The 23,347-nt window shown below is 44.4% G+C and overlaps 1 protein-coding gene across 1 annotated transcript in view; it reads right to left on the bottom strand.

The window, feature by feature from the left end:
- Nucleotides 1-21,752, bottom strand: part of TGM4 (transglutaminase 4) — a 192,378-nt gene extending 170,626 nt beyond the window's left edge. Inside the window, exons 1-2 of the mRNA XM_086941753.1 lie at nt 21,701-21,752; nt 2,464-2,643 (exon numbers count right to left, since the gene is read on the bottom strand). Coding sequence (XP_086797879.1) covers nt 2,464-2,643; nt 21,701-21,716 — 196 coding nt within the window. The 5' untranslated portion in view covers nt 21,717-21,752. The remainder of the gene's footprint in view (nt 1-2,463; nt 2,644-21,700) is intronic.
- Nucleotides 21,753-23,347: the final 1,595 nt, after the last annotated feature.

Below are 23,347 nucleotides of genomic sequence, written 5' to 3'. Positions count from 1 at the left end.
CAAAGACCTTGGGGTATGCCGCCTTCCAGTCTTCATATTTCGTGAGGGGCCATTCATCCGTTAACAGTATCTGCTCTTTCCCTCCTGGGTTGAGTATGATGCCGAGATCCCCGGCGTCTCTCCATCCCAGCACCGATGGGCCCTTCTCCGCCACGTACAGGGTGCACGTGGCCGACCTTCCTCTGAAGTCGAACACGAAGTCCCGGCACCCCATCAGGGGGATGGAATCCTCTGTATATGAGATGGGTCTGATGTCCGGAGGCAGTAGGTCTGGCCCCACAACAGGTGCGAAGTCCTCTTCCCATATCGATCTTTGCACGATGGTCCAGGGGGACCCTGAATCGACGGCCACATGTACCTTCACTCCCCCGATGAGCATGTCCGTGCGGGGCTTATCTCTTCGCTTCCCTGCCACTTCCAGCACCTGGTCCTCTATGCACAGAACCAAATCATCCTCTTCTAGGTCATCCTCCCCACTCAAGTTTGCTGTGGCTGAGTCGATGCACTTGACGGTGGACTTCGACCCATTCTTCCGACACACCTTTTCAAAATGGCCGGTCAAGCCACAGAACGAGCACCTGGCGCGGAATGCGGGACAACGTCTGTCCTGAGCCGTGTGTGCTGCACTGCCACATCTGTAACACGCAAATTTATTTCCAGGGTTGGAGCGGGCCGCCTGTTTTCCAGTCCCTCTTGTGTCCTTCCTCTGGTCTCCATACATGCCCTTGGACTTGCTGGACTGCGGTGCCTCATCAATCTTGTTAATCATCTGCCTCGGCCCACTTTCCCTTTTTGCCGCGTCTGCGCCTCGCTTAGACATTTCTGCCTTCTTGACCATCGCCACCACTTCTTTGAGGGATGTCTCGTTCAGCGCCCATAGTTTGTCCTGGACCGCTCTGCTGGTGGTGTGCATCACAATTTGGTCTTTTATGTATTCATCCTGCAGAGCCCCATACTGACACGTGATAGCCAGGCGTCGGAGCGCCGCCACATAGTCATCAATGGATTCTCCCACCTCTTGTTTTCTCTGTTGGAAATTATAGCGGTCTATAGAGACACAAACTGCTGGGCGGTAATGGCTGTCCAAGTCGTCCAGTGCATTCTTGAAGACATCTGTCTCCGTTGCACCCCTCTCCTTGGGTACCAGATTCTTAAACACCCTCACCCCTTCCGGGCCTAAGTTGTGGAGCAACAGTCTCTTTTTTCTTTCCGGTGTGTATTCCCCTTCACTTTCATCTCCGAGAGCCTCAATGTAATTCAGAAAGTATTCTTTCCAGTCCTCCCATTTTAACTGCGGTTCTCCCGGTCTGGGTAGGAAAGGGACGGGTGCCATCAGGGCTGAAGCTTGATTTGCCATTCTGGCTTCACCTCTGGGGTCTCCCTCATGGGCCCTTCGTTGGGTAGGCTCACCGGATGCTCCTGCGCTCTCTGCCGTGTCGCCTTGGCCCCTGGGACTACCTGGGGTATTGTCCCTCGCACCCTGCGCGGTTTGCTCAGTCTTCCCCCCGTCCTCTAGCTTGGGGGTGGCGCCCTTGGCTGCCAGGGTGCTGGCTGGGGGCTCCTTGTGTCTTGGGCGGCACTAACCTGGCTTATGAGGTCGGTGTTTTGGTTTGTACCGTGCTGCTGCGCTGCTGCCACGCCCTTAGCTCTTCCTTGTAGATGCCCTGCCTTGCTGGCTCGTGTGTGGGTTGTAGGGGGTGCTTGCTCTCATCAACTGCGCCTGGTGGTGTTCGGATGCCAGCCTCGTCGCCACTGTAATGTTCCACTCTCTCCCCACAGGTACACACTGAAGCACTGTATGTTGCAGAAATGGTCTTTATTCTTTAATACAGGTTATTATGAGCTTAGGGCGCCGAGCGTCTAACTAGCTCGAGCTCCGGTCGCCAACTGCCGTTTCCCTCGTTCGCGCCTTCCTCCTACGCCGTCTGCGCATGCGCACGCCTACCGCTCCAGTCTATGGCGTGACGCGTCATCGCGTACACGCTCATAGACTAGAGCGCATACCACACACAGCAGCAAGCTGTCTTGATGCGTAGCGTGAAATGATGATAAATATGGCCCTTGATTTACAAAACCTCCGCATATGAAGTGTTTGAAGTGAACATGTGGAGCCATAAACAGTGTTCGGTGGTCATCTAAGGCCTCTGGGCCCCGGTGCTGCTGCACCTGCTGCACCATTGATAGCTACACCACTACACGCAAGCAGGCCGAGCAGATGTTAAGTGACATGCACAGAAACATCTTCAAAACCGTTCAGGAGCTCGACGTTGTCCCCCAAAAATGTGGATTAAAGAAGAATGCAAGTCTAACAATAGAAATATACAGCAGAGGCGTGCTGGGAGGCAGAGGCGGCCCGACCCTTCAGGTGTCCCCCATTAAGCCCAGTCGAATGGCAGTAAGATATGGGAGACTTGGGGGCCTTATCATTCTGCGTCACTGAGCATGCGTGAGGTACATCCTTACCGACACTGAACTGAAGCATGAGCTTGTCACTCTGCGCCGGCTCCCTGTCAAAGACAAGCTTCAGGGAGAACTCTTGGCCTCTGCGCACTACCAGGCACGAATGGTTGAAATCATTGGTATGGTGAAGCTTGCTGTTGTGTCTTTGTAGAAAGTCTACATTGTTGATTCTCAGACCCTTTTCTGCAAAACAAACGGGAGAAAAAAATGTTAAAAATATTATTATATATAATGATTTCCTAGTGAGGTATAATTCATTGCAACAACTTTAACATGTAATAATTACACCCTCGGGCTTTCGTATAAAATTATAACTTGACTATCTTCTGACATGAAATATTTAACTTTTGTTTGCCCTAAAATCGACTGCGCGTAGACTGGAGTTCTCAGAAATAATGATGCACAGATTAAGCCTTCCATGTTACTAGCAATCGTCATGAAAGGGATTCCTAGCCAGTCTAACTCTTCCTTAATATGGCACACTTTATTCTGTAATGGTGAGTCCATTCCTGAAGATAAGAACACCCTCATTGTCCTTTAAACACAATGGGGCATATACACAAACTGCAGTTTGTAGTATCTTTAGTAGTTCCAAAATAGTACAACTCACTCATGTGCTAAACAATACTATTCACAAACCTGCGCGCAGAGACATGTAAATCTGCACCGAGTAGTAACTTTACTGTTAGAAATGGTGAGTAGCAAGAAAGTGTAAAATTACCAAAAGGTATAAAACTTAGTTTATATGTGAGTAAATCAAGAAGGGCAAATTTACCTTTGTGATCAGGCCCGAAAAGTGACAGTTACAAAACACTATGTAAAGGTATGAGCAGAAATTACATCTCCGCCTGAACGTACTTTATGTTTTTTTCTATTCCCAAACATACCCAGCAGTGTGCCTCGGAAGCTCACCAGGCACGGATTTTCAGGTGTAACCCTAGGAATGTCATGTGACATCTCCCGTGGGCTCTACGGTACCAAAGGGAATGTCATGTGAATGTGAATATGTATATCATTATTTTAAAACGGTATTACATGCAGCATAAGATAGGCTGCTGCAGAATGATTTAGAGAGAGACAAATTATGTAGCCGGGTTGACAAACCAATGCAAGAAGAAAGACAAATGATGTGGAATAATTTTATAATTTTTTAATAGTATTTATTATTTTGTACTTTTTACTCACAGCAATACTGTTTGAGCAGATATTTCACCTAATTAGTACCAGTTTAACAACCAAATATAGAAATAAGATAATGAAAGGTGACAAGTTAACCTTTGTGAAGGGGCTTCCACTGCATGGGAACACATTGCCCCATTTTAGTAACTTTTGATCTGAATGGCTAAAAACAATTTTTTTCTAAATTCTGCATTTTATGCACCAGATGATGGATTATGTGGCAAATGTGGCACAACCATAATTATGCAAAAAAAAGTCACAAAATCACATAATTTCATGGTTCTGTATTTAGTTTTTAAGATAAAACAAGTGCTTTCAAAACTAGCATATTTATGTGTCCATTAAAAAGACACTTTTCAGAACTCAACACTCTTATGTTGCGCCACCATGAAGCTTCTAGTGACTCCTTCAATTAAAGAGAATACTGGGTCCTAAGCAGCCCTTATATTTGGTAATCAACCAATTGCACACATTTATATTTCTTTAGGTAGCAGGCACTTTAAAGAGAAGGCCTATTTCTTCTTTACCTCTGTCCTGCCTTCTCACACCTTAAAGCCCTACCCCCTCGCTTTTCACTTTCAGCCGAAGGCAAGGTCCACATTAACCATTGAGGGATGGCTTGTTTAACAAAAAGTATGAGCACTGGTTTTGTGAAAGGAAAAAAATATAGTCACATTGGTCCCCACAAATCCTGCCCATTTGGACATGCAGATGTCTTTTCAGGTAAGTTGAAGGGCGGCCTACAGGGTGGCATTCAGAAGCAGACAGCTGATCACCCAGACGACTGGGGCTTCAGAGTAATGGCCCAGGAGAAAGAGGAAAATAACGAGATCCATGGATAACATCAAAGACATGGCCCATAGAATGGGGTGCTATCAAGGGGCTACTTTTTCCATCTACAAATGAACAGACATATATGCAACATATGGGGCTGTTTTTTAAATGGAAGAGTCAGCACTCCCTTTAATGTAGCAGATGCCATGGCACTGGGAACAAAAGAGTGAAGGGGCCACTAAACCCCAATTATGACTGTATTACTAGCAAAAAATGGTGTGGAGGGTCACTTTCCTTGCTAGTATTAGGGCCAAGGTCCACTTTGTTGGACTGAAAACAAGGCCCTAGCACCAGGGAAAGGGGGTGGCGACGAGATATCGGACTTTGCTCCCCTTTTTTTATAACACAAAGGGGAAGGCAGCCTACTCTGAGCCTCAGGCCTAGGAGCAATAGCTCTTTTTAGTGGGCAGAGGATGAAGCCTGTATCGTAGGGCAGTAGGTATCATTGGTGCTGCAGGTGCAGTAGCAGGTGGTGTGATGGGCCAACTAAATCGCAGGTATGACTGTTTCACTTTCGTTCCGTGTTTGCATTAGGCATCAGTATACCTTTGCTGTGCCAGTATTTTTGGCCACATACCAATAGCCCAAGGGAGGTGAATACTTTCGCAGAATAAACAGCTTAGCTTGGGCCTCAGAGAGAAAATAGAAGGGGTATGGCACAAAATCAGGGCCCCTATTTTTAACAAAGAGCGGAGGAAACTGCCTGTTTCGCAAGTGTGAAATATTTGCTCTTTTATACTGCTGACATTTAGTGTAGAATTTGAGTGACAGAAAAGTACCCCTGAAATGATCTCATACTCCCAGCTCCCCATGTTCATCCGTACTACTCCAGTTCCTGCAAGTCTTTCTATAAAGTATTAAAGGGGGGGCCGACTTCAAAACATTTTAAATGTTTTCCTTAGGGGGCTCAGAGTAAAATAATTGCAGACCACTGATTTAGGCAGTGGTTATGGCTACAAATTTCTCTGCATTTGTGGCAGAGAAATATGCAGTTGTAAATACTTTCATGCAGGCCAGGAATTCCTTTGAGCACAGATGTGATAATGGCCTATTTAGGGGGTGGTTGGGAGTGGGGAGCAGCCAGTAGCCACTAATGCTTGAACTTGAGAACTGAGCTAACGCTCATGACCAAGACCATAGTGTTAGCTTTCAATAATTGTTTTATGTGCTGTTTGTGCATAAGGCTCACACAGCCAGGTGGGAGTTTTAAAGGCCTACTCGAAAGCAGGGTATTGAAGACATGGAAAGTGGTCAGCCACAGTCATAAAAGTTATTAGTGTGTCACTCAGATGTGGGCTGTCAAAGCCCAGAGGAAGCCGAATTTTACATTTTGTAGACAAAAATGGTATTCAGTGACATCAGTGTAGTGTTGAGACTCCAGCATGTCTGATGAAGCGATCAATTTAGAATATCTACAGCAGGCACCTTAGGAGCGCTTACAGGGATTTATTTTCAAATTAGGACTTCACCTGCAAGCAATGATATAGAAATGTAACCTATGCACCTTAAACTGTAGAACATTCAGGAATACTCAGGTGCACCTTACACCAAGGATACACAAGTGTGTATTGATTACTTTATCCTAGAGATTAATAGTTAAGTGCATGCATGTGGCATTGATATGCACACAAGGAGATGAAATAAAAGTGACCATGAGTTACTAACAACCAATCTCAAAATTAGGTTTACATTGACCTACAATGAAGAGCCGGTGCTGATGATGACAGTCAATACCAATATTAGTTAACTTAATACACAACTCTACTCTACTCTTGTGGAATAAAAATATTTTTCTCTTATTTATAGCTTTGATCAGCCTACAGCACAAGATATTTTCATCATTAGTTTGAGGGATGGTAAAAGTGCTTTTCATTTTCGTGCTCCTTATGTAGTATGTGGACCTGAACCTTATTAGTGGGCTCCCTTGATGGCTCCCTCTTTTGAAAAAAGCTCAGTGGTTTATATATGTTTTTCAGCATGATTAAAGTGATGAACTATGCTCATGAAGGTAATAGTGCCTGGGTCCAACTCTGGGTTGACTCTTCCAGTTCAGTCAGTGAGTTTGCATGGGTATCTTCTTGCCTTTAGTTGTTAGATTATTTAATACCAGTCTCTGGAATGTCCTAGATAGAGACACCTAAGGCCATATTTATGGCAAAGTAACGCAACACAGCAGAGCAGGTCACCATGCTGCAATGCATTACAGGAAAAGGGCAGTGATGCACCATATTAAAAAAATTATGGTGCATTCCTGCCTTTTTCCCTGCTGTGGTAATGTTGTGGTGGCCTGGCGCAAATGCAGGCAATCTCGCATTGCACTGTGGTGCCTGTCTTGAATGCAAGACTGTTTTGTGCAGGAAGGGGCACCTTACTCCACAAAAACAATCCTGAGAGGCATATTCCTCTTTCTACGTATGCTGCATAATGCAGCATACATAAATGAGAAAGTAATGAGGTAAAATATAGATATTAATCCTCGTTACGGTGTATCTTTTTTGCGCATTCCCAGGTCTACCACCTCTAATAAATCTGGAAATTCGTAAAAAACCATCGGAGTTTGATTGGAACACCCATGCAACACCCATGGAAAGCCTTCCCAGGATAGAGTAATGCAACATCCTTTCAAATGTCCAGGGTCAAAAACAACAAACATAAAAATTAAATAGGAATTAGATAAATACACAAAAAATAGGCAGCTCCGCCTAGGCCGTATTATTACTACAATTCAAGCAAATTTAATGTCACCAATCCGCATTCAGGGCATTTACTCTTATCCCCCCTATCATTCCCATCATTTCCAGCCTACCTTGCTTTTCTGTCAGAAGTATAATATAACATACACACAGTTCTAAATTGCTGTAGTCTTAAATTTATGGAGTGTACTGACCCCGCCAACGTCTCTAATGCAGCAAGTACCTCCGTGGCAGCAAAGTCACCTGATAAAATGTTACTCCATTTAAGAGCAAGTTCAGAGCGGTTGTTAGTTCTATATTGAAAGATATGCTCAAGCCGGGTCTGGTAGCTCAGTGGACTAATGCATCCACTACTGGGGCCTGTGTACAACCTCATGGTCAAAGGTTCAAATCCTGGCGGATCTACTCAGCCTTTCATCCATCTGAGGTCGATAAAATGAGTACCATTGAGTTGGGTAACAATAAACAACTGTTATTCAGTTGCCAAGAGACCGATGGGTGAACGTGGACTTTACAAATACACATGTTGTGTTATGTTAATCCCACAACGCACCAAGAAGTAATCTCTAATTTGTAAATATGTTAAAAAGAAAAAGCTGATGGGGAAAATCATATGAGCTGTGCAGACCTTTAAATGTTTGAAACCAATTTACATGATATAGATGTCCCAGTCGCTCAACCCCATAACTAGCACAGGTCTTGCCAATTAAATCATGAATTATTTCTGGGAGCATGGGATTCTCCCACAAAGGTAGATTCACATGAATAAGAGATAGGGAGTATTTAGATAAAATTTCACGCCATATATGAACTGTGTCTCTAATAGCCTTAAATCTGACTCTATTAAAATAGTTAGGATTGATAGCTCTGTATGCAAAACAATACAAAAATCTGCAATACCCACTAACAGCAGATTGCGAAGGCTTCCAGCAAATGCAGCTCAATAATACAACTTGAAATCAGGGAGCAGTAGCCCTCCCTGGTTATAAGGAAATGGAATACATTGTATTGCGTGCCATGCCCACTTATACCCCTAATAATACTACCAATGGCCCCTTCTAGTTTAAAAAAAACAGAATTGGAAAGCGTAGAGGAATTGCACGAAAAATATATAAAAATGTAGGTAGGATATTAATTTTAATGATTATTGCTCCTCCCTATAACACTAACAGGTTACCCTTGTGATGCCTAAAACAATTCTTAGATATTACAAGAGAACAGGGAAGCCATTTTAAGTACATGTGCTGGACACTGGTAATTACGAATTCCCCAGCTACATGATCGCTTCACTGAAACTAGAGATGTTTGGCATTAAGCATCTCATATTTATAAGCCCACTCTAATTCCAGTGATGTATTTATTAATGCAGGCACCCATAGTGCACCTCAGAGGTGCCACCTGAAAACCTTCGCCTACTAGAGTACTGGCTGACTGGCGTAGGCCAGTTGCCACCACAAACAGGTGTCTGACCCCCTGCAGGTGATAGCTGGTGCTCTCTGAGGGCAGAAACAAGCCTGCTCTGGCCAGGGGTGTTGTCACCTCCTCCAAGCAGGATGGTTAAGTAATCAGCATTTCAAGGCAGGAGGCTTCAATGGCCTCTGCCGCCTCTGATATGCGACCCAAAGCTTCCCCAGGCAGCGAAATGCCGCATCTTGACCCGGGCCCTTTTGGCACCAGGACAGGCTGGAAAATTAACTAGTCAGAAGGCTTGTTCCCCATCAGGCTAGTTCCACCCCTAAGGTGGGCTACCTTATATCAACACAAAAACGAGAATTCCACCATCTTGGTTTTGGGTGGAATTCGGCTCACTAGGCAGGGTTATTCACATTTACCACATGAAGTGGTCATATAGGGGGTGTAGTCACCTTAAAGGTAGGCAGCCCACTGGCTACTACCTATCACTCTCCTTAACATCCCTAAATTGATTATTTAAGAGGCACCCCTGATGCCAGGAACTTAGATTCTATGGATCCAGAAGAAGAGGACAAAGAAAAGCCACAAGGAAACATGAACTGAAGACTACAGTGGACTTTTGGTGCCAAACCCTGCCTGCCTGCACTAGTCTCGACAATCGTGACCAGGTGACTTGTCCTGCAGCTGAGCAACTACCAAGAACCCTGGTAGACTTTCAGGCTTTGCAATTTGTCAGCAATTTCCCTTGGATAAGAGGAGCTACTCCCTTGTAGTCTGCAGGCATCGAAGATGCAGAATCTGGTTAACTGTGTTGCTGCTCCCCGGCCCGCCTGAAAGAGGTGCTTGTCCTCCTCAACGTCAGATATGTTGTCCCACCAAATAAGAGCACGCAGGGGCCGACAGGAGCTGCACAGCACCAATGCCCAGAGTACTAGACCCCTTGCAGCAAACAAGGCCTGTTAAAGTCCAGTTGCGACCTTAAAAGCACAAGACTGAGCAGTTATCGAGGGACATCAGCACCACAGAGGTCTACCTCCTTTGCAAGTTCCATGGGGTCAGAGAACTCAAACTCCAGTGTGTAGGAAAACAACAATGTGTTCTCTGACAATTAGATTGTACAGCCCTTCAGAGTGGCCCAGCTGTCCTGATTTCTGCACCCTCAACCAGCAAGATCGAACCAGTTGTGCCCTCTTGTTTCCAAGACCCTTGTGACCCAAGTCCCTGTTGGGAGCTCCTACACTTGTCCCCAACTCTCCCTCTGCAGCCTGTTCTAGGGGGCCCCCTTCTTTCCACCAGAGTGGCGTGCATAGCTACCAACCTGACCAGCACCTCTGCACCCAGATGCCCTAGGGCAGAGAGCGAGTAACTGCTGGTGGAAATTTGTACCTAGGCCCCCAACAACCTTAAGTCCTGAAGGAGACCCCAGAAACCTACCATAAATACGTTTATGCCACTTATGCCTTTTCTCCCATTGGGAAGCATTGCGGCATTAGGACGCATTTAAGTGAACTGTTTGCTTACCTATGAAATTCAATATTTTTAATAAAGTGCTTACTTGATAATGAAGGTCTTGGTATCAAAACGTATATAAAAATACGACTTATTTTTGTAAATCGGCCTCGGATTAATTCTTAAGTGTATCTCTTATTTATTGCCTCTGTGAGCACAACAAATGCTTAGCACTACCCTCTGATAAGCCTAAACTGCTTGCCCATACTACAACAAAAAAGAGAATTTAGTGTTATAATTTTTTGCCTTTGTAATCCAATAAGAGATGTCTTGACTCTTTACGCAGTGTACCTGGTTTTGGTCCACTAGATAAAGAGCAATCTTCCTATATTAAGCACTTGAGCAGATGCAAGGAAGTTGGATACAACCTCTCTGACTGTGGGATAGGGAAGTACAAATATTGGGGTATTCAATATCATATAGGTTTCTGAGCTATTAACTGAGTTGAACTAATGTTTTAATGTCAACTCTATTGAGAGACACTCACTGATCAACACACATAACAATCTCATTTACCATATATGAAGCAGCAATCTGAGGTTATGTTTATTGTGACAGTCTGGTGTTAGTCTCAAGACAATTTAGAAAGTGAATCATACCACATTCACCATTATGCTGACATTGATATTGGGTGCTTGCGGCATTAAGGAGTATGTAGCACTGATTACTTTAATTTGTGCAGCTCTGCTAAATACTAATCCACAGTTTGAAATGTTAATGTTTGCATAAAAACAATCTATTATCCCTGGACGTTGTGTCCGATCTCTCCTGGGTAACGTTTGTGTAGCATGTTATTATACATTTTACTAGCCTAATTGATGGCACAGTCTAAACCACTAGACACAAACCTTCCTCCTTTAACTTGACGAAGGTAGTTAGAAGTTCCTTCCAATACAATATTGGACGAGTAAATCATTTTTGAGTCCTAGATCAACCATTTTTCAGTAGTGCCAACATTGCTGTATTATTCATAAAAATACATTAGACCACAATCACAGAAATCACTGTGCCACTAAGCAATTGTCATGACATCGCATAGATTACACAGTCACTTTGCCTATCGGGCAATTGTCATAACAACACCATCAGTGCACTGAGCAATGCTCCTAGGGCACACATATTACAAAAATGTCATAACAACCTTATGCATAAACAACATCGCTGAACCCATGGCTGCCCCTTCCTGACAATCGCAAGTTATGAGCCACAACATGACATCATAATATCAGGGCATGAAGATGAGGTAATTAGAGTGAGGCATCACATAAAATATCAACAGATCCCCCCTATGAACCTTAGCGTAAACACTCTGGGCACTGCTCGATAACACAGGCCACATACCAGTCACCATATATATCACACTTAGAGTCAGGTCAGGCAACCATGAGGAGCAGCACCAGCACTCCTACTATGTGGTATATGGTTTGCCTGGTCTCATCGGCAACTGGGCCATCTGCCCAGTTACAACCGAGAATTATGTAATTATTCTGGTGCTGCGAAAGCACCCGAATGGGATAAAAAATGGCCCCTTGGGACCGGAAAACAACAATGCGGCCCGAGCTCCCACAACACGAAGGGGTCCTTGCTAGGTCTCCCTCCTACCACTCAATTGCTGGGGCTACCGTTAACTCGTGGTACCGCCCCGCCTTCCCTGGGATCGTCAGCCCTCCTCGGCAAGGCACAGCCAATAACAAAAGCCTTCAGCCAACCACAGGTGGAATCCCGGTCAAGCCCTCAGGGCTAGGCTGACACGGAGCGAAGTCTCCATCCTTACTCTCAACCTTGGCCTTGCTACAGCGGGAGGGACAAGACGTGTTCTGCTTCCTGTGGGGCTCCTATTGCAGCACCATACACCCAGCAGGAGGGACAGAGAGCAAAGTTGTAGACAACCTTGTTCTGTCTTGCAAATTCCTCTTCCAGCACCACACCAATGACACAATGTCCTTGTGGGCTTCTGGGGGTGTGGCTAGCCAACACCGGGAACTCTGATAGGCTATGTCGGTTGCCCAGCACCACTGCCGACTCATTCGCGCTGGTATGGGCTGCTCTTTACCACCTCGGAATTCTGCACAATAGTACTTGGTTGCCACTCCCTTGAGGGCTCGAGGAGCACAACGCCCAGGACTCTGATAACACGGAGCATAAGCGTCAGAACTTTACCACACAAAGGGAAAGTGCACTGAACGGATAAAGCACTCCTCCTTGGCAGCACTGAATAAGCCCACTCCTTGTGCAACAGACATTACAGCGCTCTCAAATCGTGTTTTGACAACAATGAAAACTAAATGCTTTGCCTGCACTTTACCACAGGACCAAATGCACAGAACATTAAGCACTCACCAGTACTACGATTTCTCCAGCACATGGGCAGTCCCCTCATGCGGGGCTCTTTAGAGAGTTCAAGGGGGCATGCAGGTTCAGGAGAGCAGGCAACAGGCAGGCACACAGGGTCCTTGGGTATGGAGGCAAAACCTCTAGCCATTCAACACACAAGGCAAAGTCACAGTGGTGGTTCCCTGTCAGCAAAGATATCCTCTGGTTACAAGCCCCACACAGTGTCTTCTTTCATTCATGGGGTCCCAGCCCCGGTATTTACGATGCAAAAGTCTTTGTTCTGGGGTACTTCAAAAGGTGCACAATACCCCCATCCATATTGTAAACCCTGGCCCCATATATACCACAGGGGGATGAAGACAACATTGTAGAAGGCAGGCACAGCCCTATTCAGGTGCAGGTCCACCTCCTCCCACCATTCCAAATGCAGACCAGGCCTCTTCAGGTCAGAGGGAAAATCCTCCTGCTACACTAAATTCAGCCAAGGTCTATTCAGCCTAGTGCTGAGTCACCCAGGAAAGGCAGGACACAACTCAACCCCCTTCTGACTGGTTGGAGTGAATGCACATCCCCTCTCTCCTGTCATACAGAACCAGACGGTCAACACACATCCAGACAGGGCACTAAGACACATAAGCACACCGAAGTGCCCACTTCTAAAAGTGGCATTTCTAAAATAGTCATAATAAATATGCTTTCACCAATAAGCAGGATTTATCTCAACTATTGCAAGCATACCAAACACGGTCAAACTACGCTTCCCTGATCAGAAATTATCACTGAAGCACATATCAGGGAAGCCCCATGCATCCCTATGAGAGGGCAGACTCACAGCAGTGAGAAACCAAATAGGTTGTTTGTCACTACCAGGACATGCCACGCAGTTAAGGCACATGTACTACCTTCTACCTAAACTACCCCCTGCCATAGGGCTAGCTAGTGCTACGCAAGCAAATGATGGACGGAATGCTGAATGAATCATACATTCACCCCAGTCAAGAGATCTAGGTTAAATCCATCGTTCTTTTGCTCACCATGCCCTTCCAGTTTAGACCCAGCCATATGCAAATCAGTCTTGACCCTGTGCCTCAAGGGAGCAGTCCAGACCAAACTGCCAAGCCAGGTCCTCCCTGGATTGGAAACAAGCATCCTGGGACTGGTTTCAGGGTATGTCACCCTTCTTCAGCCAGGCTAGCTTAAATCCAGTGACACAGTGAGCAAGGGACCCACGTCTGGTCATACCGATCCCACATAGGGAGAAAAGTGTTACGCAAACAAATGATGAACGGAATGCTGAACGAATCATACATGCACCCCCAGTCAAGAGATCTAGGTTAAATCCATTGTTCTTTTGCTCACCATGCCACCCCAGATTAGACCCAGCATTATGCAAACCAGTCTTGACCCTGTGCCTCATGGGAACAGACCAGACCAAACTGCCAAGCCAGGTCCTCCCTGGACCGAAAATGGTCCTAGGATGCTTATTTCCAGTCCAGGGAGGACATGGCCTGGCAGTTCGTGCTGGACTGTTCCCATTGGGCGCAGGGTCAAGACTGATTAGCATATGGCAGGGTCGTAACTGGAATGGCATGGTGAGCAAAAAAACGAAGGATTTAGGCCCGATCTCTGTAGTGGGGGGAATGTATGACATTGTTCTGCATTCTGTCCATCAATTGTTGTTTTTAAATGTGTCACCCCGAGTGGGATGGTTATGTCCAGACGTGGGTCCCATGCTCTCCATGCCACTGGAGTCAAGCTACCCTGGCTGATGAGGGCTGAAAGACTGAAACCGGCCCTAGGATGCTTGTTTCCAGTCCAGGGAGGACCTGGCCTGGCAGTCCAAAATGGAATGGTATGGTGAGCAAAAACACTATGGATTTAGGCTCAGATCTCTGTACTGGTGTGAATGTATGACATTGTTCTGCATTCTATACATGAATTGTTGTTTTTTGCATAGGGCTAGCTTGGCCTACCTTAGGGGTGACATACTAAAACGGGAGTTGCATTTGTGGCAAACACTTTACGTCACTGTGGCTTTAAAAGAGCCCTGAGACTGGTTTGAAAGGCTACTTCGGTGTGTGGTGCAAGCAGCGCTGTAAGCCCACTAGCAGCATTTAATTTACAGGCCCTGGGTCTATGGGATACCACTGTACAAGAGAGGTACAGGTAACTTAAATGTGCCAAACAGGTGTAGGCCAATCTTACCAAGTTTATTAGAGAGAGCACATGCAGAGTGGCACTAATCAGCAGTGATAAAATGCCCAGAGTCATAAAACCACCAACAGGTCAGAAAAAATATAAGAGGAAGGCAAAAATTCTGGGGTGACCCTGCAAAAAGGGCCAAGTCCAACACATCCCATATATGGTGACCCCTAAATTCTCACATTAGAAAGTGTAATTTTGTGTTAGAGAAATTGCGTATCTATAACTCTAACTGATAGAGCGTTCGATATCTGCATTTCATTTATATTCCCATTGGGTATGAATGGTACATAGGGCCACTCGAGGCAAATCTACGGTCGCTGCCCAAACATACATAGAGACTGACAGCACTCTCATGAATGCAGATTTATTCTCAGCCATTCTACTGTAGCTTTCTGCATGGTGGAAGCAGTTGTTAAATCATCCAGCATCCACCTTACAGGAACAATCCAGGACCACTGCGCCATTCTGAATGATTACCTGCCTGCAACTGTGCACTTCTTACCCAGATAAAGAGGGCTGTGCAGTTAATCGGTTCCACTGGATACATGAATGCATTATTTTTAAAGAAATATTTTTCAATTTTTGGTCTATTTGCACCTAGTGTATACTGATTTTTGTGAAAAGGTCACGCCTCTTATTCTGAGCTCCCATTCACCATACCAAATCATTACTTCATGTAGAAATATTATAACATTTACTAAGACAACCACGTGAAGTTCCAATAACGTTTGTAATTTGCATTTTTTCCGGTGTATTTGGTCTTGCTGTGTTATATTATGCTCTGGGCTACTTTTTATAATACTTATGTTACTCCTTTAAATGCACTGTTGCAACCTGATGCTTCTTCATGTACACACTATTTTTGGAATGAAATGTTTCCTCCTATTATTCTTGCACCACCTCCTTGAATACACACATTCTTTTTTACAGATGTCATATCCTCCTGAAAACCTCTCTCCACATCGTTCAATTTAAACCTGTTTAGTGACCCTTTCTTCATCAATCCAGCCACGCCTTCTGTTCTCTGCCAATTCGTTCAGCGTGCTTTATAACTGGCAGTGTTTCCAGTATTTAAAGCACGTTCTGTTCGAGACTTGTCACTACATAGGACTAGCTGCAAGATTAAGGTCCCCTCCAAAACAAATATTGATAAAAACCACTCGGTGTGTCTTTTTCCAGTGCAAAGATCTAGGGCCACATGTATGACCGCTTCATTTAGCGAGTTTCTAATTGCGACTTTTGTGACTCACAAATTAAGTCACAAAATTCGATGTACAAATGTTTTTCTCAGACACATTAAGCGATTTCTAATGGGGTTGCAATTGACCTACCTCATCAATATCCATGAGGTAGGTCGCAAGTTGCAACCCATTGGGAATTGCTAAAAACACAGGGATGGTGGCCTGGTGGGGACAGCAGAACACAATGTTTGTGTTTGCTTTTAAATAAGCATGTTCCTTTAAAAGAAAAAGTGACGTGTTTCAAAAGAAAAGTTAAACGTTTTAGGTTCATTGTTTAAGAGTAGTAAGTGGTCCGTGGGACCACTGTTTGCTCTTTAAAAATGTTTTGCAACCATTCAAAAAGAGGAAGGGGTCCCCTAGGGACCCCTTCCCGTTTGCGACTGGCTTACCACCTACTTGAAAATAGGTGGCAAATTTCAAATGTTTTGCGACCACATTCTGGTTGCAAGACATTTATACATCCCACTGCGACTCGTCTCTGTTCGAAAGAGAAGCCCTTGACACACCCCTTCCTAATACCAACTCGCAAACCCTATTTTGCATGTCAGTAGTAGGTTATCGTCTCGCAAGGAACGTTAGAACGTGTTAAAGGCTATTTAGTGGTCTCAAATGGCCTGATTCACCATTTGCAAATGCTAAAACCTTTTGTACATATGGCCCCTAGTGCGATCATCATGAATACTTCTTTGGAGTTTGATTCTTTTATGATTGTATCTGTCTCCTGGTTGCAACAACATATATCATAAGCAAGAATAGGCAAAGCCAATAGGTGTTGCCTATGTGTTTTAGCCATGTTGTACAGCAGCATAGTTGGGGGACGGGGCAAGCAATGATGGGTGTGGGATTAGAAGAGGATGGGGGTAAGAGGCAAGCAACAATGTTATGTTATGGATACTTAATATAGTGCAACAAATCACATAGGGGCATCTCAGCGCTGTCGTGGAAACAAGTACAGAAGGGAGGGGAAAGAATTCAGAAAAGATGAGCTTTAAGTAAGTTCCTGAATTTGCTGTAATTTGTGCAAGTGCGAACATAAAGCGGAAGCTTATTCCAGTTCAAAGGAGCAAGGTAAGAGAAGGCCTTTCCCCTGCTGTGGGTCAGGCGAATGCAGGGGATGCACAGTACGACTTTATTGGCAGATCTTAAGTTACTTCCGGGTAAGTATGCTTTTATTTGCAGATAAAGTGGACCATTGCCTTTTAGGGCATTACATGTGAGGCAGCAGATCTTAAAACAGGAGCGTTTCTTCACTGGCAGCCAGTGTAATTCCTTCAGGAAAGGAGCCGAGGGAGTGCCGGGAGGGCAATTAAGAATGAGCCTGGCTGCAGTATTTTGAACAACCTGGAATTTGGCAACTAAAGTCTTATTGGCATCTGTCAAAAGAGCATTGCTATAATCTAGCCTGCTAATTACTAAGGCTTGGACCAGAGGTCTTTGGGCAGAGATTGGAAGGTAGGGGAATACTGCGCAGAAGGCACATATTGTGGGAGAAAATTCAAGTATTTGCCAAGATGGGCTCTTTCATCATTAAGGCTTGATCAATTTTCATGCCAAGATTCTTTACCCCTTGTTTGAGCACAGGAGTGTGACCCAGTTGATGGGGCCACCAATCGTCGGTCCAGATAGAGGGTGCTTTTCCAAAAAGCATGATCTCCGCCTTATCTGTGTTCAATTCGAGACAGTTCTTATTCATCTAATCGGAGATATCTAACATGCCGAGGGCAAAACGCTTTTTTCATGCTGTCAGATCAGGACCAAAAGTAAACATCAGCTAGGTGTCATCTGCGTTTGTGCTTATTTCGAAACCAAAACTTTCTGCAATCCTGGCGAGGGGAGCAATATTAATATTAAACAAGTAGGGGATCAGGCACAAGCCATGCGGCACACCCTCGTCTAGGATTGTCTTGCAGGAGGAGTGAGGGCCAAGAATGACAGTTTGATAATTATCTGTCAGAAAATAGTGGAGCCATTTAAGTGTAATGCCTTGTATACCAATCTCTCGCAGCATTTCCAGCATCCTCAAGTGGGAGATTGTGTCAAAGGCTGAAGAGAGATCCAATAACACGAGCATGATTAAAATGCCTGTGTCCAGGCCTAGGCACAGGGAGTCTGTTACGGCCAGGAGAGCCGTTTCTGTGCTTTGACCCGGACGGAAGCTGATTGAGAGGGATCCAAATTTGGTTGGATTCAAGATAGGTGACTCGTTGTTTATTTAGACGTTTGAGCTGTTTGCCAAGGAGTGGAAATAACTATATTAGGCGATAATCAGCCAGAGATTTTTGGTCCAGGGTGTTTTTTTTTTAATAGGCCATACACATGCTGCCTTCCATTGGGGCAAGATTGTACCTGTTTTGACAGAGCAATTAAAAATCTCTAAAATCGCCGGTGCACAATAGCTGGCCAACAAAGACATTGTTTTGGGAGGGCAGATGTCCAATGGCAAAACTGACTTAGCGGACGCCAAGAACTACGGATATCCTCCATAGCAAAGGGTACAAAGCTATCTAAGGTGCAGGTAGTGTCTTTTGGCTGTTCTTCATTGGAATGAGTAGTCACTGCTCCGGAAGAGGGGAAGATGTTAAGTTTTGCATAGATGAGGGAGATTTTCTCCTGAAAAAGTTAACCAGTAAATCACAGAATATCTGGGTTTCAGAGAGAGACTGAATACATGCCTGAGGGGAAGTAAAGTCATGGACCATGTTAAAAAGAGCTTTCGGGGAGTTGCCAGCCAGTTCAATTTGGTTGATGATAAAACTACGCCTGGTGGTATTGAAATTATTATTATGGTAGCAGGATAGGGCTTGTTTGTACCGATATTTACAATGTGGGATAGGTCAAGCAACAATGGGGGGAGGGAGCAGAGGGATAGGGAAAGCAATGACAATGCAAAGGAGTCTCAGTTATGGGCCAAAAAGCAATGTGGATGAAGGGAGGTGGATAGGGCAAGCAACAATGGGGTCGAAAAGCAGGAGGTGGAAGGGTAAGGAGACTGGACAAGCAGCAATGTCGTGAGGGTGGCACGGGTAAAGCTATGACATGAGAAGGGCAGGCCTCAATGGCAGGCAAACACGCAGGAGGGCATGAGAGATGGGGCAGACAGTGATGTGGAGTGGGATTGGGGGAGGAGGGGGACAGCCTGCAAACACATGCAATCTTAGTGAGGGCTGCAAGTAGACAAAAAAAAAGTAGCCTAGACCAGAGAGCACAAGCAGCAGAAGGGCACTGACAAAGAGAGGAAGCAGAACTTAGGCCATGCTTCAGAGTAGAGGAAAACATGCAAAGAGAGAGTGAAGCAGGCATGGGCTAACCAAACAGGAGGCAACAAATAAGAGTGATGATAAAGCCAACCAATGGTAAGCAATGGGTGCGCTCTAAAACACATTTATGCTAAAAAAACTATCTTGCAAGTGACAGTGCAAGTGACAGTGCATACACCCTCTCAGGTGAGACCTAATAAGTTAAAAAAATTAGTGGCAATAAAACTTTTTCCAAGTCCCAACTAACTTTTTTTTCTGAAACAACAAGTCATTGTTTCACAAAGAGAGTTAAAGTATTGAATAGTATGGTTTGGCCTGTCAATCTATAAAGTGGTATGTTATGGCCTGTTGTGGTATGGTATTGTTTAGTATTGTGTGGACTGTCATTTTACAGTATGGATTGGTATGCATGATATGGTTTAACCTGGTGTATAGCATGGTATGATATGGCCTGTTAAGGTATAAGATAGTACTGTAGGGTATGGTAAGGTACGGTATTGTAGAGTAAGGTATTGTACATCATTGTCTAGTATGGTATGACCTCTGATTGCATAGTCCGGCCTGTCATTGTATAGTAGGACATGGTATGATATGGCCTGTCATTGTATAGTATATTATGGTATTGTATGTCATTGTAGAGCATGATGTGTTATGGTATCAGTGTAACATGGGTGGGCTATAAGCCCCCTTTATGATAACAAAATGTCTCATAAGCAACAGTGCACATGCTGTCTTAGGAGAGACATAATAAGAAGCAAGCATATGAGAGTGACATTACAGCTTTTCCTGATTCTCAACAAATTCTTTCGGAATCAACAAGTTGTTGTTTTATAAAGATAATTGATGTGATGTTTTATATGAAAGCATAAATGATATGACAGGACTTACTACGGCATGGCATGGACTGCCATTGAATGGTGTGGTGTGGTATTGGTATGGTATAGTATGGTCTGTCATTGTATAGTATGGTATGATATGGCCTCTCATTTTATAGTATGGTATGCCTTGTTATCACATAGTATAGTTTTGTATGGTATGATATGGCCCATTATGGTATAGTATAGTACGCTATAGTACGGTATGATCTGTCATTGTATTGTAGTGTATGGCCAGTAATTTTATAGTATGGCCTGTCATTTTATAGCATGATATTATATAGTATAGTATGGCCTGTCACCATGTAGAATGGTTTGGTATTGTATGGTGTGGTATGGTATGGTATGATATAGTATGGAATGGCCTGTCATTGAATAATACAGTTGTGGTAAGGTTTGAGTGTAGGAATTCCATTTTGTAAAATAAGAATTATAGGTATGGTATGTCATTGCGTAGTATGGTATGGCGTGGTGTGTAATTCGATGGTATGGTCTGTCATTGTTTAATTCGGTATAGTCTTTCATTGAATAGTGCGCTATGAGATTGTAAAGTATTGCCTGTCTTTGATATAGTATTGTATGGTTGAACCGAGTCACAAGTAAAAAGTAGAGAGTTTGCTTGGCTTGGCAGAGCACGATAGCAAACTGCAATGTACCGAGGGTAGACACCCCGGGACATTGCAGGAGCCGGCCGTTGGAGGTGGTGGTCCCCAGGGCCATCTTTGGTTCCTGGAGTGGGAACTCCTCCTATGTTCATATCTGACCTTGGGAGATGGTTGTCCCCGGGGCCCGCAATGGCCCCCTTAATTATTGCATTTGTGCCCCGGGGAGGTGCCAGTCCTTGGGCAGAGGGGAGGGTGTTGATTTAGAGCTGGTTGAAGGCACTGTGTTCAAGAACCCCTATTCCAGGGCTCTATTCAACCATTCCCTCTGCCAAAGGAACTGGTGGTGATTGCTCTTGATTACCGTGTGGGGGAGTTGCGCGATAGCTCTATGTTTACTTCCCTATCCTGCCTGGTTTCTCAGCAAGGCTGCAAGGCACCAACTATTATACCTGTATCGCCCTTGCGTTACCACTGTACTGTATTATAAAATTTCTCAATAAAAATCTTTGAAATAAAAAAAGAAAACAGGTGAATAGCACCTGACTATAACAGAAGGTTGCACAAATACTTTGGCTTGGTAAAAGCTTGCTAATGGATGTCTTTGTTAAATAATCTGGGATAGTGAGCTCAGAAGAACAGTTTACATTTCTGGTGTAAAAGCTCATTCAGATGTCGTCCTCTAGAGATGTTTGTGTTCTGTCTTTGTGTTTATCATGATAAAATGTATGTGGGATTGAGAGAAAAATGATTCAGTAGAGAACTATTGAAAAGTAAAGGAAAATCCAAAATAACTTGAAGTGGAGGACATTACAGTTGACATAACACAAAATAAGGATTCAGGACAACTCGCATTCATCTGTTTCCAGAATGGATTAGTTTTTGCCTTGCATTCAAATCGCTTCCTCAATTATGCACATCTATAGACATACATCTTCGACGTTCTCTGATCTGCATAAGAACAGCATTTTTATATACATTGGGTTCGTGCTGCATAAAAGTGAGATTAGGATGTATGAGGTCTGAGATCCTTCCTCCCCGGCTCCCCACCCACATCACCTACGTTTTGCCGTGGATAGGAACACATAACTCGCTCACCTCTTGACTGGTGCATTGTGCTTTGTGGCTTGGTTTGCCTTTCACCGCTCCTCTTCTGATCTTGGGAAAGCGAACCGCCCGCTTTTATAATCGAAGGCAAACGTCGGTGCATGCTCGACCAATAGAAATCTGTTTAATGTAAAAGTATTGATGTCAACGTTTGACACTTCTAGGGAAACAATACCAGCATCTTTGTCAAGTCGCCAACCCACGTTATAATCCATCAGCGTTTGACATGAGGCCAGTGAAGCCAACCTAAAATGACAACAGGGCCTCCGTTTATTTTATGGGGCAACAAAAGAACTAGTTAGACAACCAGTTCAAATATTTACATTAGGTAATCCCTGGCGTGGCTTCTTACATTTCGGCTGCTTTACTGGTAAATGAATTGGAGTTCATATTTTTTATAACCTTGAATAAAGTATAAAGACGCTATTAGTCAATTTTAAATTCTAAATTGCAGTGGTGGCAGTAAGGGTAAGGATGTGCCCCAAAACAGACCGCTCAAACCAGCGAAACGGCACTCTCTCAGAGGTCTTCAAATTGTGGGGCGCGCCCCACTAGGAGCCCGTGGCTATGTTACTGGGGGGGGCCTTTGTGGTCCGGAATCCTAACTTTTGTATTTATAATGCTCTGAAGTCCCAGCCTGTAACACAAAGCAAGTCAATATTCTAAAATGTTAATATACACTGTATAAGCAAGGCTGCTGGAATTATGCACCAGGAAGGATCAAATTATGTAGCAGGGCTTACTAAATTGAATGGTGGAAGAAAAGCCAACACATGCAGCTTAACACAGTACTTTTTATCAATTTTACACATGCTAGCACTGTGTGGGCAAATATTTCACCTCATTAGTTCCAGATTAACACCGAAATTCAGCAATAAGCAGCAGAACGCTGACTGCCAACCTTTATGATGGGTCTTCCACTGTGTAGCAACAGGTGTTGTTGACTTTTTAGTAATTTTTGATCCGTTTGAGCTAGAAAATGTTTTTTGTTTGTTAAAATCTATACAATATGCAGCAGATGGTGGACTATGTGGCATGTGGATTTTAAATGGCCATCACAACCATTAGTGCAGCAGGAGCAGAGGCACTAGGGCAGTGCACCCCACTTTTGCCTACGTTACTAGCAAAATGGTGGATGGGAACCATTTTTGCCTGGTATGCATTAAGACCCTAGTTACACTTGCTGAGCAGGGACCAGGTCCAAAGCAACAGGCGGCAAGATGTGGAATTTACTCCCTTTTGGTTTTAACACAAAGGAGCAGACAAACTGCTTTGGACCTCACGTATAGGAGTGATGGACCAGTGGAAAGAGTGGGCAGAGTAGTAGGTATCATTTGCGCCGCAGATGCAGTGGCATGGGGGTCCACGGGTGTGAGGCATCAATTAAACCCTAATTAATATTGTTTTACTGTCTTTTCTTTTTATATTGGGGCCCACCACTGTTACCTTTGTTTTGCCAGTGTTGCTTTGGTCCTCGGAACAATGGCCCAAGAGTAGGGAAAATTTAAACAGGGGAGACACATTAGCTTAGGCCTCAGAGAGATGACAGAGTGGGGAAAGGGGCAAGATTGAGGCCCATTTTTTCAAGAAGGGGCAGAAAAGACCGCCACTTTTCAAGGCAGCTTATTCGAATGTAGG

Source organism: Lissotriton vulgaris, chromosome 10, assembly GCF_964263255.1.
Source record: "Lissotriton vulgaris chromosome 10, aLisVul1.2, whole genome shotgun sequence".
In the NCBI taxonomy this organism is placed as follows: domain Eukaryota; kingdom Metazoa; phylum Chordata; class Amphibia; order Caudata; family Salamandridae; genus Lissotriton; species Lissotriton vulgaris.
The sequence above is the reverse complement of the archived record's forward strand: the minus strand, read 5'-3'. Positions and strand labels throughout refer to the sequence as shown.